Source organism: Hyaena hyaena, unplaced genomic scaffold, assembly GCF_003009895.1.
Source record: "Hyaena hyaena isolate Hyena2069 unplaced genomic scaffold, ASM300989v1 scaffold_1031, whole genome shotgun sequence".
Taxonomy (NCBI): domain Eukaryota; kingdom Metazoa; phylum Chordata; class Mammalia; order Carnivora; family Hyaenidae; genus Hyaena; species Hyaena hyaena.
The window spans coordinates 577,624-597,793 of record NW_024081663.1 but is presented as its reverse complement, the minus strand read 5'-3'; the positions used below and the strand labels follow the sequence as shown (position 1 = coordinate 597,793).

The window sequence follows — 20,170 nt, the reverse complement described above, 5'->3', positions numbered from 1 at the left end:
GGGAAGTTAGTCTGAGAGCAGATCAGGTTGCTCAGCATGGGATCCTGGAGAACCATGCAACCACCCATGTTGTGAGGTCTGAGGGTTGTGGTGATGCTTCTCTCTCACTTGGGCCCTTAGGAAAAAGGGGAGGAGTCCTGGAAGCTCGACTGCCTTTGCCTGGCCTCATCAGGCATCTGTTCCTTCATGTGGGATGAGGATGGGAGATATCTGCTATAGTGTGGACTGTGCCTTATGCAACTTATGAGCTCCTTGGACAAATGCCTCCACATCTCATGAGTTGCTAGGGTGGATGCTGCAGACACCCTGGAATGCTGGACATGCCTATTTGACTGCAGCTGTCATCCCTTCCTTTCCTAATGCCCAATTCAGACATGTGCAGGCAGACAGATTCAGGTTGGGGGTTCAGCCCTCCCAGTAACTAGCTCTGTACTGGTGAATGAGTTTGCTTATCTAGGAAATGGACTTAGTAATGCAAATACTGTAAGACTATTTTAAGGACTGATAGATTATGCATGCTGGTCAGTGGAGAACCTGAGTATCCAGTAACCCCAAAGAGAGCTGTTTCTCCTAACACTCAATGTTTATAATACTGTGTTCATAATACTACCTCTTCCCCATTCAAAAAGGGAAAAAATCATTTTCCTGTTTTTTTTTCTCTTTTGGGAGGTGTGATCCTTGTAGGACCCATGTCTGAGTACTCTGGAGGTTTTGCCCAAGAGAATACAGACAAGTCAGCGACTAAGGCTCTCTTACTTGCTGACTATAGAGTGTTTTCTAGCTGAAGGAAACAAAATCTAGCTCCAAGCCACTCAACACTAAAGGAAATAGATGGAGCAAAGAAGGCCTGCTTCAGTGGCTCAGCTATCATGAGCATTCTTCAGAGAGTTTGCTTATTCTAAATTGTCTTGGGCAGTGGAGAAGGCCCTGGGTTGGGGACCTTAATAAGTCAAGTGTATTTGTGTTCAGCTGTGAGCTTGTTTATATTTGTTATGGGTTGAATTGTGCTCCCCCAAAAAAGACATGTTAGAGTCTTAACTCCTATTGACCTTATTTGGAGATAGGGTCTTTACAGAGGTAGTCAAGTTAAAGTGAGGTGATTAAGGTGGGTGCCAATCCAACATGACTGGTGTCTTTATATAAAGGCGAATTTGGGGCCCAGAGACAGACATACAGATGACATGAAGACTCAGGGCAGAGACAGCCACCTACAAGCCAAGGTGAGAGGCTTTAGAAGAACCCAAACCTGCCAACACCTTGATTTTGGACTTTTGGCTTCCAAGACTGAGAGGGGAAGAAGATAAAACCTCTTATTGCTTAATTCACCCAATTTGTGGTACTTTGTTATGGTAGCCTTAGTAAAATAATACTTATAATACTTAAAACTATCCTGTGCTCAATTTCTCTGTCTGCATACTCTGATAATAGCAACATTTCTCCTCCATTTAAGACTTAGTTGGGACTCAGTTTATACATAAAATGACATCAAGTCTTTTGCAGCTTTACCATGCTCTGCTTCTATGCTTGTAGAAAACTGAGGAACTGTATCTTTACCACCTACATTATGCCAGGAACTAACTGCTTTGTAGCCTTTTAATAACCCCATCAATATTTAAGGTTGGTATCTGTATCCCCCTTGCTTAGTTTAGAAAACTGAGGCACCAGGAACTGAAGTAATGCAGTAAGTGGTGGAGCTAAGATTTCAGAGAACCCAGCTCTGCCTGCTTCTGACATCTCTGCTCTTCATACACCCCTATGCTCAGTGAATAGGGTATGCTATTTGGAGAGACATTTTCTTTAGTGTATGTACTCTCTGCAAGAGATATTTTCTGGTCATGATAAAAAACAGGGTTTCACCCCTACAGCTTAGAGTGGACTGTTCACGGGCATTCATTTGTCTATCTCTCTGCTAGTGAAGAATCAAAGCTGTGTGCTCCTGGGTCAGACATTCATTGGTTGATTCATTCTAGTTGAGAACTTCCTGCTGGTCACGTATCTGGCTCCTCCAGAGACTTGGGACTTGCTTATAAAGAAGGGACCATCCAAAAGGAAGAGGCTATCTTTCTTGCTTACCCTTCCTGTTCTTACCATTGTAAGGAGACATCCAGTGTTCAGAGGCTGACAGAAGCAGAGCCCACTAGGACCTCACCACTTGGAGGAGCAACCAAAGCACCCTTCAAGCACCATGCCATAAATAGCCATATGTTGTTGTGCTTCTCTGGGAAGTATTGTGCATACCTTGGACAACTTTGTACCATGCCCTGGTTTCAGCTTTGTCTATGACTGGGACAAGGCTCAGTTTGGTCTTTGAAAACGAAAATAACCATTTAATTTAAAACGGGCTGTTCTTTACACTTCTGGAATTAAATAATGGGAAAGTCCTGCCATTAGCAAAAAGAAACCTCAGAAGGTGACTATTACACAGTTTCAGTCAACTTGGAGATTTGGAAAGATGGCAGGTGTGATAAAATGTCAGCTTTTCCTTACTTAGAGCTAAATCACAACTGAATAGAAGATTGTGTGTCTGTGTTCATGTGTTCATGTGTCTGTGAGTGTCTGTGTTTGTGTGCATGTCTGCCCATGTGTGTTTTCTTTAAGCAACAGCTCTGATGCATTTGGCTTCCAGTCATGGAGAGGGTTGTCTCCTATCTGACACTATGGCTGGACTACTAGTCTTAGTGCACAGGGGCTGGGGACTGCACATCATTACCGTCATCATCACCATCCAATTACAATATTGACAACTGCCCTGTAGGAAGCCCTGGGCAGGTAAGACCCTGTTTTATCACTCAGATGTCCTAATTGCAGTGACATGCTGAGTGATGCTGCGATTCAGCACAGCCACAGTTGGCCAGTTCCAGTAGCCTTAAGAGAGGGTTAAGGGCTCCAGCATTCCTTGTTTGTCCTTTCCAGTGTCTACTCCCCCAACCCAATGCCCATGCCCTTACACTGTATGTTTTTCCCCAACTCAACTTTTCTCCTGGGGAAGAATCTTAGTAAGTGATTACTGTGAAGTTACACCCATGCTGAATGTGGCCATGCTGAGCTGTGCTTTCCTTCCCTATAGGTCTGCCCTCAACACAAAGGAAGGATCTGAGGCCAGACCTGCCATTCAGCCCAGTGTGCAGGAAGATAGAGTTAGGGCTTCACCTGGGGAGTTTTCAAGACTCCTGAGGCTTCAGTCCCACTCAGAGATTCTATGTGACTGTGTGGGACAAGGTTGGGTATCTGATTTGCCAAAGCTGTAGGACATGTGCTTTACAGACAGAGGAGCCAGTGTGGACACCAGCTAAATGGCTAGGCTGGCCTTTTCTCATCTGCAAACCAGCAAGATTGTGTTGATAACACCTTCCACAAAGATTTCTGTAAAATGTAAACAAGGTAATCTTCATTTGTGCTCATCAATCTTGGCCAGAAGAGTAAAAGCACCATGGGGAAATTTTGAGAACCTTGTGTCCCAGGCCCCCCTCTTTAGGAGCCAACTCAGCTGGCTGGGTGGGCGATGGAATGGCTATGAATGTTTTTCAAAGTTCCTTGTGTCCCTCCACCAGGCACTTGAGCTGTGACCCACTGTGGAATGTGCAAATGTCTTTTCAAGTAATTGCTGGCCCCCAACATGGGAGCATGTTAGCTGATTTGACATCTTTGGAATCTCTATTAGACACTAAGTGCTGGCCTAGTTACCTAGCAACTAGTATTTCAATCCAGTAAAGTGATTCTTTCCTAATAGCAGTTTCTCTCCTTCATCTTGAAGACTAGTCATTGGCATACATCATTCTGTGGCTCATCCATTCATGATTTACTGATGCTTCAGACTGCTTAGTGCTGAGGTGAACAGATTAAGGGAACTTGGATGACATGAGTTCATGTAGACAGTGCCCCCCTGCCTCCAGTGAAGGGGACACACACCAACTGCCTCATCACCCACTGCCAGATGCTCTTCCTAGGCCTTGTCTCCATCTTCTATATAATAAAACAAAGTGAGGATGACAAAGACAGACTAACAGACCATGAGAGGGGCACCATGGAGAAGTGCTTAGGAAATGGGAGTGAAAAGTCCTAGATAAAGTCCAAATGACAATAGCCAGAGCCCCCAGTGATGGAGGATTAATTATTTTCTCTGTAGATGAGGGATTGCTTTCAGGGAGTGGCACATGAAAAGCATCCCACTGATCACCAGGAGAGGGAGGAGGTCTTCCTTTCCCCACACTCTGAGGTCAAACCCTATCTAATTCAAAGCAGTTTGTGATGCTGGAGGTGTTCTGCCAGTTCTCAGAGGTGGCATGGTGCAGTCTGGGGGCCTGAGCCACTGCCTTGCTCTGGCTGAGGCTCCCTGGGTCTCTTTCCATTTGTAGGACAGAAACTCCCAAGCTAGAAAAATAGGATATGACTGATATTTTGGGGGGGCAGGAATGTTATTGAGGATACAGCCTCCACACTATTCTCAGAACTCCTCTCTCTCTTTCCTGCACACACTATGCCAAGAGGACTGGCGAATCGGCACTGGGTTGGACATGTCCCCTAGGAACTGGAGAGCTGAATATTTATCAGTTGGATTGCTGTGGACTCAGGGCATCCTGAACTCCAAAAGAACTTCCAGGACTTTCATTTTTTCCCAAATGATCTTGACACCCATGTGCTGTGGCCCTTTCTGGACCAATGTCTACATCTGTGGTGTTTTTCCTTGCTCAGATAGTGTTTCATAGAGGCAGGTTTGGTAAACTGTATTTCCGTTCTGATAAAATATATTAAAATATATTTCCATTCTAAATAAGTTGGTTTCTGTTTTGAATTAATCGCCATGATGAACAGTAATTAGGTATATATGAATCCACAAGAGAGTTTTTCCTTTAGGAAGGAGGTGCTAATTCCAAGTAATACCATACAGTGGCATATATATACTGTGCACCTGAAATTTTTTCCCTGAAATCAGACTTCTACTTTCTAAAATGTAAATAATTATTCTCCATAAATTCTCTAGAAGTTGCTGCAGCAGTTCAGAAAACTTGAGCATGCACAACTAGAGGATTCACTTACTTTCCCAGAATCCAGGCAGAAGCCAAGTAAAACAAGTACATGACCCTTTCAGTCAATGTCTTGGCATTGCACGCTTGGAGAGATAATAGTTGCCTCTGAGGATGGCAGTCCAACTTCAAAGGCTGCTTTGCTAGCTTTGGGACAGGGACTCATGAAATATTTTTCAGAGACTCCTCCTTTCTAGATATCTCTCGTCTCTCTCTTTTCTCTCTGTCTTCTTCCCTCCCTTCTTCCCTCTCTTTCCTTCCCCCTCTCTCTCCTTCTTCCCCCAGCCCCATTTCTTACCCTCTTATTTTCCCCTTCCCTCTCTCTTCATCTCTCTGTCTCTCTCTTCTCTCTGCCCACGCATGATTCTGCTGACCCATTTGTATCTAGGAATCACTACTTCTTATGGAGATCACAGCTTCTTTTCTTTGTCTTTTCTGTGTTCATCCTTAAAAGATTTTATAACTTATTAAGGATTTCCTTCCCTGCTTACTCCAATCATGACATCCTTCCATTTGGAGAATTCCAACATCTTGGTATGTGTAAGTACCTAGACTTACTCCTCTACTGAGGCAGGTAGACTTTAGTGATTCTACCTGACTTTTCTTTGCAAAGTTTACTAGAACAAAATAAGAGGCCTCAGTACTTTGGATAAAAATGGGCAGGTTTCTATTTTCAAAATTAAACCTTGCACTTCCCCAGTAATCAATCACAGAGATATCTGGGTGGACAGACTATTTTAAAAAACCACAACGCTTTTAGATCTTTGCTTAACCTATAAAATATCTGTAAGTGAGACTGCTTATCCAGACCTCTGGTTTTTAAAGTGTGGCCCCTGGACAAACATCATCAGCATCACCTGGGAACTTATTAGGAGTATAAACTTTCGAGCTCACTCCCCAGTCAGAACCTGGGGGTGGGCCCTCTAAGTGAAGATTGCCCTTGTGCCTGTGTCTGCAACACCGATGTGAAGTTCTTATATGTGATGTTGAGTTTAAAAGATGTGAAATGGGGGGGCGCCTGGGTGGCTTAGTCGGTTAAGCGTCCGACTTTCGCTTGGGTCATGATCTCGCGGTTCGTGGGTTCGAGCCCCGCGTCGGGCTCTGTGCTGACTGCCAGCTCAGAGCCTGGAGCCTGTTTCGGAGTCTGTGTTTCCCTCTCTCTCTGACCCTCCCCTGCTCACGCTGTCTCTCTCTCTCTCCTAGAAATAAATAAAACATTAAAAAAATTTTAAAAAAAGTGAAATGGGGGCAGCTTGGCTAGAGTATGGGACTCTTGATCTCAGGGTCATGAGTTCAAGCCCAAAACTGGGTATAGAGCCTACTTAAAAAAAAAAAAAGTGAAATGAACCGAAGTCAGAAAACGTGGGTCTAACCCTGTTAACCATGACCTAGTACACATCTGTAAATAGAATCAACATCCCCACATTATAGGGATGTGGAAAAGTACCATAAAATGGGTCAAGTTCTTCCACAGCTTGAAATAACCATGAATCACTGCGTGTCTGGGTCTCCTTGTGCCACAAGGGGGCGTGCTAGCCTTTCCAAAGCAGTCACCTCGGAGAGACTCAACGTTTTTGTCTTTGAGGTCTTGTCATTCTCTGTATAAACAAGTTACGTTCAAGTGTTTAGGATATAAATTACGACCATGCCGGCTGCCTTGGAAGGAATGTAAACACAGCACTGTGGTCGGAGCAAACTCTGAAACTGACTTCATAATTTATAGCAGGCCCTTGTGTAGTTCAGTATAAAAGGGGGGGGGAAAGCCCTATTTAACTGCAAATATGATAATGTAGACACAAAAAGCATGTTTAAATCACTGCTTAATTTTGGAAAATATAGAAAGGAAACCTAAGGATTAGGAAGATGGTTAAGATTTTTGAAAACAAGATGTTTTACTAATGAGACTGTCTTTGGACTTAAATTTGCTTGGAATACAAAAATCTTCTGTGTGAGATATCTACTGAGTGGTATTAAGTGCCTGGTGACTGATTGGGAGAAAGACCTTTTAGGGAATGAGAAACAAAGGTAAGTTTTCAAAAGCAAAAGCAAAAACAAAACAAAGAACACCAGCCCCAATTTGGGAAAGAAAGCCCACAGCTTGATCATGGGTTGAGAACAGCCCTACTGCTGTTATCGAAGCTGTCCGTGATTTGGAAGGACTTGTCAGAGGAGGGTGGGCTGTTAAGAAGGAGGTCCTGCAGCCTAGTTGGCCTATTTTCTCTCTTTTTAATCCAGAGCTTTACCAGCCCTGCCTGTAGCATTCATGATTGGGGAACCTTGGACAGCCAACAAGGAAAAGGGGCTCTGAAGGATATCCCGAAAGGAGATCCCTTTTTAAAAGGAAGGAGAGCATAGGGGACAAGGGACTAAGGGGAGAGATGTGTGGGGATTGAGAGTGCTCCTGCTAAGCAGGGTTGGCCAGTCTCTGAATTGGGAATAGGGACAGACAGCAGTCACAGAACACCTTTTTGAGGATGAGTACCTGCTTCTGTTACTCTGAAATTAAAGAAATTAAAAGATCTTAATGCTCACAGACTGTCTATTACCTCTGCATCTGCCTCTGGACACTTCAGGATCTGACCATCACCCACAAAAAATGTAATCAACAAAACTCTGACTTGAAAAGGGGAAGCTGGTCCTATTCTTTGGACACTACTCCTTACTTGCCTCCACCTAGCTCACAGGAGCCCAGAATCAGCCCAGCTCTAGGTGGTGACTTTCCACTTTGCCCTGTCACTCCTTGCTAGTGAGGAAGAGGAAAGAGCAAAAGGCAAAACTCTCCTTGGCCACAGAAAAGAGAACAAAAGGGGCATGAAACTTGGTTTCCTCAAATCAGACTCTTGCTTTCATTATCTTGCCTCGTTTTCTTTTAAGTTCCTTTCACCTTCTGGTTTTTGTTTAGCCAGAAAGAGCTTGGGTGAAGGAAAGAAAGAACAGAAGAAGTTCCTTCTTCTCTTTCTCTCCTGAGAAGACCCACAATCAGAACCTGGCCTGTGTTACTCAAGGCACAGACCCCACACAATGTCAATTATACAACTTGGAGGGGAAAAAAAAAAAAAAAAACCACCCCACAGTGTAGAGTTGCATTGCCGGCTGGCAGAGAAGAGAACCTGGTGATCCCAGGACACCCGTGGAGGAAATAGATCCCTAAAACAGCTATTTGTTATATATATTTTATTGAAAAAAAATTTTACATCAAAATAGTTTGGCAAACTGTAAAAGTATACATAAGTGCAAATATATCCTTCTTTTAAAATACAAGCAAAGTGTGAGTATACACGAAAATCATAAAAATATCTTTAAAATATGGTGGTAGAAAACAACCTTGTAAAAAAAACGTTGTATTGTCTCAATACTGAAAACCACTTTCTTAAACTAGACACATTGTTTCTAAATACTTTCTTAATAATGTTCTTTGGCACCTGTATCCAAACTTAGTGTTTGTTGAAACAGAACTTTCTTACTTGGCTAGGCAACAAGATGAGGCTTTCTTGAAGTCTTGTGCTTAGCACTGCCTTTTTGAAAAGCACAAAAATTTTCATAGACAAAGAAAAACACATACACACAACTTGCGTTTTTCAGACCCTGATTACGGAAGGTAATGAAGATCCCAGAGTTACATGTTTATGTTTTTCATGTGGTAACTTTTTACCATCTCCGCTAAGAAGTTGAGTTCGCAGTTGGCTCTCCTTCTCACTGGGAGCCTGCACATATTTGTATGAGGGGCATTATTTTACCAGGGGCTGTCCTACCAATGGTAGACAAGTATTCGTGAACAGCGCTGGCCTGGGGGTTCTGGCTAAGTGACTGTTGTGCTACTTACTGCTAGCTCCGTGCATACTGTGGGAGTCCACCTCAGTTCCTTCTGCCCGTTGGAGTCAGAGAGCAGAGAGCGGCCTTGGCATGGCCTCCCTCCTTCCATTCACATGACACAGGGCTTAATATCCTGGCAGACGCTTTGGTGGTGGTGATGGTGATAATATGGCCCGCTTGCAGAGGGATGGAAAGAAGAAATGCCATTAAAGTTGAGGACAAAATCTTTTCGGTCGCACACCGGGGTAGAGTGATGCTGGTATCGAGGCAGTCCCACTGAAAGAAGAAAGAAAAGAAAAACTTCAGAAACAGCCATCCAGCTGAGGATGGGACATATTACTTTTTAAATTTTAACTTAGCTCATGCCTTATTTTGATTCAGGCTAAGAAAGGGGTTGGTGTGTCTTTTTGTCTATTGTTATAAAACTGGTCAGGCAAACCCAATCTCTAGAAGTTTCTCAAAGTTTCAAACTGAGTCTGCGGAGGACTCTGCAATCACTATGTGCAATCACTGTTTTGTTTTGATGTACCCGCAAACAAAGATCACGATCTTCCTCTCAGCAGAGTTCTACTGTGCCTGAATTCCCGTATTATTTCTCGAGTCTCACGACAGCTTTAATCGCATAGGGAGCACCAGCACTGGGACCACTTGACCCACGCTCTCTGTGGGGGTTCTTAAACGCAGGGCTCCTGGCCCTTGCTGCCAGAGCCCCAGCTGCAGAGGCCAAGCCCCCAGCTCCAGAAACACCACTATCGCCCCCACTTCTTGTTTTGAGCCTCCTGTCTGATTTCCCAACTAACTGGCCCAGTTAGAGTAGCAGGTCACAGCAGGGATTATTCCATGTGCCAAAAGGACGTGACAGAAAACAATCCCTTTGCAAGACAAAGGCCCTGGAAAGAAAGTACAGGTCTTAGTAGGTCCTGAAAGTCTCAGGCTTCCTCTAGAGAAGCCCGGACTCCAGGGAGAAGATAATGCCCTTCTATAAGCGCTCAGCAGCGGACCTAGGCGTCAGGCGGCGCGGGCAGCCCCTAAGATAGTTCCGGGATGGTAGAGGACCGAGAAAGCTCTCAGTCCTCTCCTCCCGGGCCGCTCCTCTGCCCAGGCCCTGAGCCCGGCCTCTGGGCGCCAACCCACTGCCGACTTTTGCTTTTGCTTTCTCGGCGCCTCCCGGCCCCGGGGCGCACTGGCCGGCCGTGTCCGCAGCGCGCCAGGGCCCGGACTTCTCCCGGATCGGGTCTCTTTCCGCGCCAGGCTGGATTAGGCCTCTGAGCCAGAGTCTTATGGCACCATAAATCACACGTTGGTGCCGGGCCGGATTCGATTTTTAAGTGCGTGAAAACCGTTCTCGCCCGCCCGCAGCGCTCGCGCCCTGCTCTCACCGCCTTGGCCTGGCAGCAACCCAGGGCTCATGGAGCCACCAGGCTGCTAAGCGGTCCTTAACTTGGGCTACGTTTGTTGCCCGGTAACACCTACTGTCGCCAAAGGCGCGCCGCCCTGCTCTCGTAAAGCAGCAATAGGTCCATGCGCTCTGGTGTATCTTTGTTGCTCTCCGCACACAGGTGCCTTCACCCATCACGTTACAGCACTTCTCGGTGCCAGTTTTACGATCTCAAAATAGCGGGACCCAGGCCTACAGTTCATGCTTACCACCGAAGGCCGCTGACCATCGTCAGCTCTTTGATGTGACCAGAGAGATAAAAACCCTTCTTGAGAGGGGTTTCTAGCTCCTTCTTGAGAGGCTCACAGTACTTAACGGGGAGTACGGGGCCTCCCTTAGCAGGCGGGCCTTGGCCGCCCGTCTGGACTGGGACCTCGGACCCTAACGGGTGTGCTGTGTGTGTGTGTGTGTGTGTGTGTGTGCGCGCGCGCGCGCGCGCGCGCGCATCTGCCGGGGAAAACCTTTTTGTCACAAAGTCTCGGCCCTGTTCTGCCTCCGGGCTCCTCACTGGACCGTAGTCTTTCGATGACCCGCGGCCGCGCAGGCGGCGCACTCCTAACCAGGCGCCCTCGAACCCAATCTGCTCCTGCTGAGCCCCCACCTCTCGTCGACTGGAGGTTGCCAATTAGGGTGGGAGGGGGTGGGGAAGAAAGGGACGAAACCCAGAAGACAAGGGAGGGAGCAAAGCGTCCTGGTCAGCTTTGGCCCCAACTTTGGCCTCCCCAGCATCCCCAAGCTCTGACCAAAGGTCGTGCGAGGCTCCCTGGGAAGGCCGCTGCGGGAGGCCGGCCTGCTTGGGTCCCGCCGTTTTCGTTCTCCAAGTGTTCTGTTTCCGCATCCCCGAATTTCTGGGACTTGTGCGTGCGCCCCAGTGTGTTGAGAGGGGCGAGGGTGGTCTCAAAGAAGAATCATGTCTCTTTCTCGCTCGTTCTTTTGTTTTTAATTTTTAGAGTACTGTTTCACTGCAGCTACGAAACCTCGGAGTCTGGGTTTAAAGTGAGTAGAGCCTGACTGGAGAAGAACGAGAATGCTAGTAGGGCAGCGGGCAGGGCAGAGAGAGAGGCAGTGGGAGAGCGGGAGAGTGGGCGCCGCCAGGGGTGAGCGGTGAGTGACAGCCTGTCCCCGGGGATTAAAAAAAAGAGAGAGGGAAAGGTCGTCTGTATTGGTTACTTGTTGAAATTCCCATAAAAATTGAACAAGACTCTGCTCTCAGTGGGTTAAGTCAGGCTAAAATCCTCTCCCGTGTGGTCCTGCCGAGACTGTCTTTGTTTAGTTAACCTCTGAGACCCGCATTTAAAAGGCCTATTTGGGAAATTTCACCATCCAGGGAACCAATGTCTTTTTGCCCATTTCTGGGCTTTCCCCTGAAGCTTTTGTCGCACACTGCTTCACAAACATTCATATGTATGCATCATCCTGTGAGCCATTTTCTAAATGGGTGAAAGGTAAGTGTGAGCCAAAGCATCATTTGATGGGCAAATTAGCCTGATTTTAATCCGCAGCCTGTGGATGCTTCAGAGGGGTTAGTTAATGTGAGAGAGTTTATCTCCACTGTCTCGATAAACCTGGCTAAATATTCAAATTCTCTCCTCCACCCCAACTGTACCCCTCCCACCTTTCATCGCCTTAGGCAAGTCAATAAATTTTCATAATCTTCAACCAACATAATTTACACCAGCAACACAAGTGAAGTCCAAGAGTCAAGTATTTCTCAGAAAAGGCACAATGTGGGCCTCAGGTCCTCCTGGCCTAGGATAAAGACTGTCATCATCAAGGTATGTGCTCTGTGTTGGGAGGCAAGGGACTCCTCAACAGGCTGTTGCCCCTCCCCACTAGAAACACCCCCCTTCTGTGAAAGATCCTGTGTCCCCTCCTTTCTTATCTGCCCCTCCCTCATTTCCCTTCCTCTCAACTTCTGCCCAGTTGCAACCCCTCCCCACCCACACCCTCAACATACAGAGCATCTCCCTTTCTGACATTTACTTTGGGAGGAAAGCATAGCAAAACAAACTAAACACACTCACACACAAAGGGAAGCAGATACATTTCCTTGGCCCGGCTCCCCCAAGAACATGCTTTCTCTCTAAGCTACGTCGGTCCTGAGACTTGAGACCTGTACTCCATAGGGTCACCCAGAGAACCTAGGGAGGCAGGCGACTTTGCACCATCCTCCTGCCAGTGCATATTCTGGGGTCCCAGCTCTTGGGCAAAGCTATGAGAGAGGGGAGGGTGACCTCAACTCTACCCCTGATGAATAAGGTTCCCGTCCCCCTCCCCCGCACCCCTCGTCCCAGTGTCTTCAGCCCCCAGGCTGTGGCGACTCTCTGGAAGTTGCAGTAGCCAGGGAGCCCGAGAGCCTCGAGGCGATGCCGCCAGCGGGCGGCTACAGGCTCACTGCGTTACCTGAGAGGTCCTCGCGGGCGTTCTGGTGCAGGTAGCTCTGCTCCAGCGAGTAGGAGGACATGCTCGAATGCAGGCCTGCAGAGGCCGCGGGGTTGCTGCTGGGAGTCAGGGAGGGCGGCTGCTTGAGGTAAGGCGAGGCGCCGGGCGAGCTCCAGTGCGCCGCAGGGCTCGTGTAGGGAGAGTGGCACTCGATGGCGCTTGCCATGGCTGGGGACGAGGGCACTGGGCTGCTGCTGCTGTCCGGGCCGTAGTCCCCTCCGCCGCCACCTCCAGCCGCGCCGACGCTCCCAGGCCCGGCGGGCACAGGGCAACTGGCCATGTAGGTGGAGCCCGGGTTGGGCGACATATGCGGGACGTGGTGGTGATGGTGGTGGTGCGGGTGCGCGTGGCCCGGGGCGCCGGTGCTTGCGTCATAGCCCGCGGGCATCATGTCGAGGCCTCCGTAGCCACCTTGCCCATGGCAACCCAGCGGCGCCGACGGGGGCGCCTGGAAGTCGAAGCCCTGCGGCAGCAGCGAGGCCCCGAAGCCCAAACCGCTCACTACGCGATGGTACATGGGCTTGAGCGCCTGGCATTTCCGCCTGAAGCCGCGCGGCCGGCGGCGGAACGAGCCTTCCTCGAACATGAACTCACTGGCTGGGTCGATGGTCCAGTAGTGACCCTTGCCGGGTCGCCCGAGGCCCTTGGGCAGCTTGATGAAACACTCGTTGAGAGAGAGATTGTGGCGCACCGAGTTCTTCCAGCCCTGGTAGGCGCCGCGGAAGAAGGGAAAGCGCGCCTGCAGGAACTGGTAGATCTCGCTGAGCGTCAGGCGCTTGCTGGGCGAGCTCTGTATGGCCATGACGATGAGCGCGATGTACGAGTAGGGAGGCTTCTCCGGCCGCCGCAGCCCCGAGCTCGCCTTCTTGGCGCCCCCGCTCCCCGCGCCCGCGCCGCCGCCGCCGCCGCCCGCGCTCTTGCAGGCGGCCGAGGAGGCGCTGGCCGAGTTGGAGGCGGAGGAGGAGGAGGCGCAGGAGGCGGAGGACGACGACGAAGACGACGAGGTGGTCTCCAGGGCGGCGGCGGCGGGCGGCGGGCTCATCAAGGCGGCCTGGAGCGCGCCGGGGGCCGGGCTGCACGCGCGGCGGAGCGGGGCCGGCGGCGGGCGCGGCGGGGGCGGCGGCGGCCCGCCCTCGGTGGTCATCTGGGACCCGGGAGCGAGGCCGGGCCGCGGGGGCGGTCCCGGGGCCGGGAGTGGAGGCGCCGGAACGGGGTCGGCCCAGAAGCCCGGCGAGCGCCCTAGTCCGCCGCCCGGGCTGCAGCGGTGGCCACTGCGAGCCAGCGCTTCGGCTTCGCCTCCCTCAGCTCCGCTGGGGCTTCTGGCGGCAGCGACGGCGGCGGGCAGGAGGCAACGCCCGGCGCATCCCTCCCCCGAGCCTCGGGCCCTTGTCTTGCGCAACGGCCTCGGGGCCCGAGGAACCAAGGCGGCCGGGCGCCGGGCAGCTGCGCCCAGAGCTGGGACCGCGGCAGGGACCCCGGGGACGAGCCCGACGTCTCCCTTCAGGAGCGCTCCTCGCTCTGTCTCTCAGACTTCCTCCCTCCCGCGCCCTCCCCCCGGCCGCCCTCCCTCCCTCCCTCGCTCCCTCCCTCCACCCCCACCCCGCCCTGCCCCCTCCACGCTCCGCGCCGCCTTGGGGAGGGCGCGCTCGGCCTCCGAGCTCACTCCTCCCCCCTCCCAACCTGGATGCAGGCTCCGGCTCTTATCTTGCTCCCCTCTCTCCAGGGCTCTCCTCGGCCTTTTAATTCCTCTCTCGGCCACTTTCCCTCTCACCTACCCACCCTCTTTCAAACAGGGACCACAGACTAATTGACATTTTGCTAGGACGACCTCCCATCCCCAGCAAAACTCGACCACCTATAACTTTATGAAATCTTTCTCTTTGCTCCTTACAGCACCCCTGCTTCCCATCCCCAAAATCTGCCACCCCCCACCCCACGCCCAACCCCGCTCAGAGAGGACCCATCCATTCTTCTCTCCGTTCTCCTCCTCCTTTTCCCTCTCCTCTTTCTCCTCCTCCCTCAACTCACCCCCACCCTGTTTTCTTCCCCCTCCTCATCTCCCTCCTCCTCCTGTCTCATCCTGGGCCGAGTGGTGCGGCCGCTGGTGCTGGTGCTGGTGCTGCCGCCGCCGCCGGGAGCCTCCTTAGCTGCCTTCCCCCAGTGCCCGCACTGACACCATCTGTCAACTTCATTTAGACATTGCAGCCCTCAGCCACACGCCAGGGGGTCACACGCCCAAAGGTAACGTTCCAATCCTCTCTCTTTCTGACGGGGCCTGTAAGCTCCGCAACAGTTGCTAGTAGAGGCTAGAAGGTGCGGCGGCGCCGCAGAGACCCTCTCCCAGTCCCCCTGTGCCCTCCCCGCCGTCGCTGCAGAGGAGGAATCTTGGGACAGTTTCGCAACTCTAAGCAGAGGGGTGTAGATAGAGAAAACTCAACGAAAGTTTAGAGACTCTGGAAAATCAGTCGAATAGGATTCATGTTTGTGTTTGTTTCCACTTCCTTTCCTTTTTCCAATTGATATTTTGAAAGAAAAGAAGAAAAAGGAAAGAATAAAAAGGAAAGAAAGAAATGGGGGGGAAATGCAGAAAGAAGGCTGACACTGAGTGAGATAGCTGTGTTTATATTCAGTCCTGAAGGCGTAACTGTCACTAGATTTACAATCCTCAGTCTCAATACTATCCACCAAGAAACTGTTCCATCTCGAAGCTACCTTATGTAGGAGAATACTCCACCTCAGTGTAGCTAATTCTTCCCTAAGTAAGAGTTAGGCTGGGAGAGAGGATGTGCCCTCGGGAGGAATCACTCCCAATGAGACCCGACAGTTAGTTATTGGATTACACGTGCAAGGAAATGTAGTCTGACCGGGGACAGGGGCTGGAAGTGGGAGGAGGAGAGCTGAGGCCTGGGAGCTGGCCTGGCCACACAAGGACTGATGGGGGAGGCCCAGAAGGGAGGTGCTGCAGACCAGAGGACCAAATGGAAGCCTGGGCTGGACACACCTCTGTGTCTACTCTGAAAGGACTAAGGTGCAAGTATGTGGGCTGGGGGCCTGAAAGGGGGGTGGCACAAGAGTTTCTGAGATTGGTCCGGGATCCAGAGAAAGGCCAGCTGCAAAGAGCCTTGGAACAGAACTGAGGCAGGGGTATGGCACTAGCTATCTAAGCCCCTAGAGATACTGAATAGAGAATCTGCTCCTGGCTGAGTGTGCTGGTGGGGCTGTAGAAGCTGAGGAGAGGGAGGGGTGGGAGGGGGGAAGCTGGGGGCTGGGCTGGGGCTGGCCCCAGACAGTGACCTGAAGTTGAGTGGAAGCAGGCTTTTTCCATCAAACCCTGCCTGGATACCACACACAGAGACCGAGTGTCAGTTTACTGCCCTGAGCCGGGCTCCTTTTCCCTAAGCTCCACAGTAATTAGACAAAGAAAACCTAAATTAGCTGAACAGGCGTCGACAGCTTCCTCCAGAGCACCCCTGGTACCTACATGGGAATGTGTCCGAAAATGGCTTGATTGTAGCCGAGAGTCAGCTAAGAAAACATGGCTAAAATGAACTCAGTTTACCGCTCATTTCCAATAGAAAAAAGAAACAAGTCAGTCTTTTCTGGATGGGATGTTTTGATTGAGTTGGGGTAGGGGTTTTGCAGTTGTTTCTACTTCTAAGAATTTCTTTCTGAGTGACCTGGGAACATATTTTGGGGGTGGATCCCCATTTATTCATGGTATTTTTTTTCTTACTCCCTTTTTTTTCATTTTACATGGAATAGTTTAAATGTAAGTAACTAAGTATGGTATAGTAGGCTCACTAAATCAATGCTTTGAATGTCTGAAAAATAATCAAATACAACAGAAATTGGAGTGAGGAGGACAGATAGTATCTAAAAGGAACCCCACTGACATAGCCTTCAGTGTGTGTGTGTGTGTGTGTGTGTGTGTGTAGTGGGAATAGAATTCGCCAGGTGGAAGCATAAGAAAAAGAAGGCAATCATCTTATTTTGTAAGTGGGGATGGTGGGCAACAGATTTTGGGAAAATTCAACAAGCAAGTCAATATCACTGTTGCTGAATCCTCTCTGTCCACACCTAGAAGTTCCATGTACATTGGATCTCAGGCCCTAAAAGGTTTTAGGACCCAAAGACTGAAGAATAAAAATCGCCAAACCCCAAAATCCAAGCAGTCTAAAATATCAGGGATTTTTAAAGGTTCCCTTTCCTATACAATCGAAATGACAATGGTATCCGTTTTACCTAAACTCTTCAAACTCGCAAGAAATACCACTTATACTTTGCAGAGTGTTACAGGAGGCTAGACAGGCCCTGGAAAGCCTGTAGGCATTGTAGTTACAGCTCCAACCAGGAGAAGCTCAGCTGGCTTGAAGTCTTTTTCTCTCTCTGAGGATCTAAATACTGCCCTACACTCCACAGAAAGATGGAGGTTGGTGACTTTAGTTATCTGAGCAGGAAGAGGCTTTTCTCTAAAATTCTTTCTTGGGGACCCCACTTTTGCCTATGGAAACCTCCCCTGATAGGGATCCCCTGGTCAAGAAATACTAAACCCTGAATTTGTTCCTTATAGGCTTCACAAGTAGAAGCCTTTCCATAGGTCACCATCCCACTGACCAAAGCACAGTTATCTCTCCTTAGCCGTAAGGAGACTGGGGTTCAGAAAGATCAGATCACTTGCTCCAAGTCACACCTGGGGAAGTGACAAAGCTGGCCTGGGGGGGGGGGGTCTGGGATCCCAATCCAGTGCTGCTTCCACACATTGCAGCAAAACCTCTCAACTTTATTTTAATTACTGATTTTTACAGATCTACGGGTAAGAATGCATGCAGTAACAAATCATGTCAAATTCTTTATCCCTGGTGAGAATATCTGAATTTCTGTTTCGCAGACAGTTTAAGAAGAAAGTTGTCTCTGAAACATAGCCTTTCTTAGGACATTCCCTCTCTGCAAAGTTCTTTCTTATGGTGGTGAGCTCTTCCCCACTTGCATTACCTTATAAACAACAAAAATCTTGATTTATTTTTTCTTACTGGAAGGAAAGGTATTATGGTTCGTTAAAATGAACATACATGAGGCCAGGCTGCTCCTTGCTTAACCAGAAATACACGGCGTCGAGTGCAACCGCCGTCTGTCCATCCTCGGTGCTCTGGCCCCCTTTGGTTGACTGTCTCCGCCTGGACTGCGGGTTCCTTTCCCGCTCCAAACCCCAAGGCCCCGCCCCTGCTCCAGCGCTGGGGAATGTAAACTTCGGGAAGCTTGGGTTTCTCCGATTTTGTTTTGTAATCGGCGTTTTATTCTAGGAAATCTCTTCATTATTGCGGTTTAAATTTTATGTTCTTAGCATACTTCCTCTGCTTCGTGGGTTTTACATGAAATGGCTTAGACTAAACCAGTTACCCACCGGAGAGACGCATCCGCACCGACACTGTTTACCGCCATCCAAGACCTCTCCTCCTCCGGGCACTCTAGCTCTGCTTGCCCCTCCCTTCCTTCCGTCAGCCCGGCCAGAGCAAAGCCTCTTCCCAAATCAGTCTGTAACTGACCACTGTGTTCACTCTGTGTTTTGGTACAAGGTTAATGTGTGTCGAGGATTCTCTAGCTCCTGTGACGCCTTTCTAGATGGGGACGGTGGAAACTCAGTGCTGAGGCACAGGGAGTGTCAGCTTGTTTGAGGAAACGAAGGAAGACCACGAGACTGCACGCCACAGAGGCCCCTCTAGAAACTTTAATTTATAATAGAAAATCCGGCCAGGAGACCAGGAGAAGGCGCCAAGGAGAGGGGAACTTGGCGGAGAAGGTTAACAGTGGGATTTTTACACCCTTCTCAGCGTCTGCTCTTCTTCCTCGGCCCAGAAACCCCCAGACCTCCGGGCTTAAACGCCAGCCACCCAATTCCAAATGTTTATTTGGATAGATTCTTCCGCTCTCCAAATGCCTGTCCCTGGCAGGACTTTTTATAGCCACCTTCCTGAGAGACCCGCGGATAGCCCCCATCTCCTCAGCCTGGCGGTAGGCATGATTTGATACCTTGCTTGGCCTGGTCTGAGGTGCTTAAGGAGGAAGTAAAAGGGGGTCCAATCTACCAGAGTCCCATGTGGAGGCTGCTACTCTTCCTATCTCTGCATTTCTCAGATATCGAGACCTGGAGTCCTTCAGTTGGGAGACAAAACTTTGGGATGCATCCAGAAGCAGGGCCCATCTGCCCACAGGCCCTACGCATTGGTACCAGGCAGGGCACCTTGAGGGCTCAAGGGGACCATAGGACCGTCCTTAGGTATCTCCCACAGCCTGCTGCGTTTATAGGGGGGCTTGAGAAGAAGGTTTCCAATGTAGGCATTGCCATTCCTCCTAGAAGGCAGTTCTGATGCCTGCAGGAAGGAGAGAAAAGAGGCAGTGCTGGAAAAGACACAGTCAGTGCGCCCCACGACGGGGCAGGAAAGAGAGGGCTCCCAGCAGCGAAAGAAAATTAGAGAAGCCTGTCCCACACATTCCCAGTCTAGGAAGAAAAAAAAAGGGCGGGCGCTGGTGCCCTTCAGTATAGAAATTTTGCATTCACTTGTGCTGGGAGGGAAGTCCCGGTTGATGAGACAAACCCACTTGAAGCCAGGGTATGCCTCAGGAGCCGTACCCTTAAGGTTATTTTGAGGTCGGTATCACTTCCTTGCGCCCACCTTGCTGTGCCTCCAGCCGGAGCCCGCTCCCTTCCTTCTCTGTGGCACAACGCCTTTGGGAAGCCTCTCGCCCACTGCTTCTGTCTGTCTACACAGGCTCAAGAGGAAGGTGGCTGGGCCCCATGCCCTCTGGGCACAGCCGGCCGGAGGGCCGGACCACCTGGGAGGCGCCCTTGGGTCCAGAGAGGTTAGCCTCTGGCACTGAACGTGGGAGGACGCGCGCGGAAGGCTGTGGAATGCACCAGCCAAGCGCGTCGGGAGGTCGCAAAGCCGTGTCTCGAACGCCCCCAGACGGAGGAGCTATGCCGGCCCGCTGTGGGGCGGCAGGTCGGGAGGCGCCCTGGAGGTCTCAACTCAGCCGTGGTCGGTTTTTCTTCACGTGTCTGACTCGTCTCCTCTCCCTTTGCCTTCCCCTCCCCCCAAATAAATAAATATCTCCGAGGGCAGCGAACTCCGCAGGCGCCGGGCCCTGCGCGCCGAGCCACGATGGATGAACTTCCTGGAGCATCAAAACTCCCCTCCTGTCCTCCCTGCTGAGCTCAGGATATGGGGCGCGCTTGCTTCTCTTCAGAAAAGGAAACGTAGCTCTTCCAAAAATATAAATCAGCGCTGACGTCCAAATATTTCTTTTGTCCTCCAGCATCCTCTGTGGGGATAAATAAAACGTGCTCGGCGCCCAGAGCCTGACTCGGGACCTCAGGCGCCCAGACGCCGCCTTGGAGGAGCTGCCTTTCGGGAACCCTCCTTGTCATCCATCCCCCATTACTCTCCTCTCTGCCCCC

At 50.2% G+C, this 20,170-nt stretch overlaps 1 protein-coding gene across 1 annotated transcript; it reads right to left on the bottom strand.

The window, feature by feature from the left end:
* Positions 1 to 8,236: 8,236 nt before the first annotated feature.
* On the bottom strand, positions 8,237 to 13,942 carry FOXF2 (forkhead box F2). Its single transcript, XM_039221938.1, has 2 exons — positions 12,679 to 13,942; positions 8,237 to 9,113 (listed from the first exon to the last, which is right to left on the bottom strand). The coding sequence occupies exons 1-2, from the start codon at positions 13,859 to 13,861 to the stop codon at positions 8,947 to 8,949; spliced, it is 1,350 nt and encodes a 449-aa protein (XP_039077869.1). The 5' UTR covers positions 13,862 to 13,942; the 3' UTR covers positions 8,237 to 8,946.
* Positions 13,943 to 20,170: the final 6,228 nt, after the last annotated feature.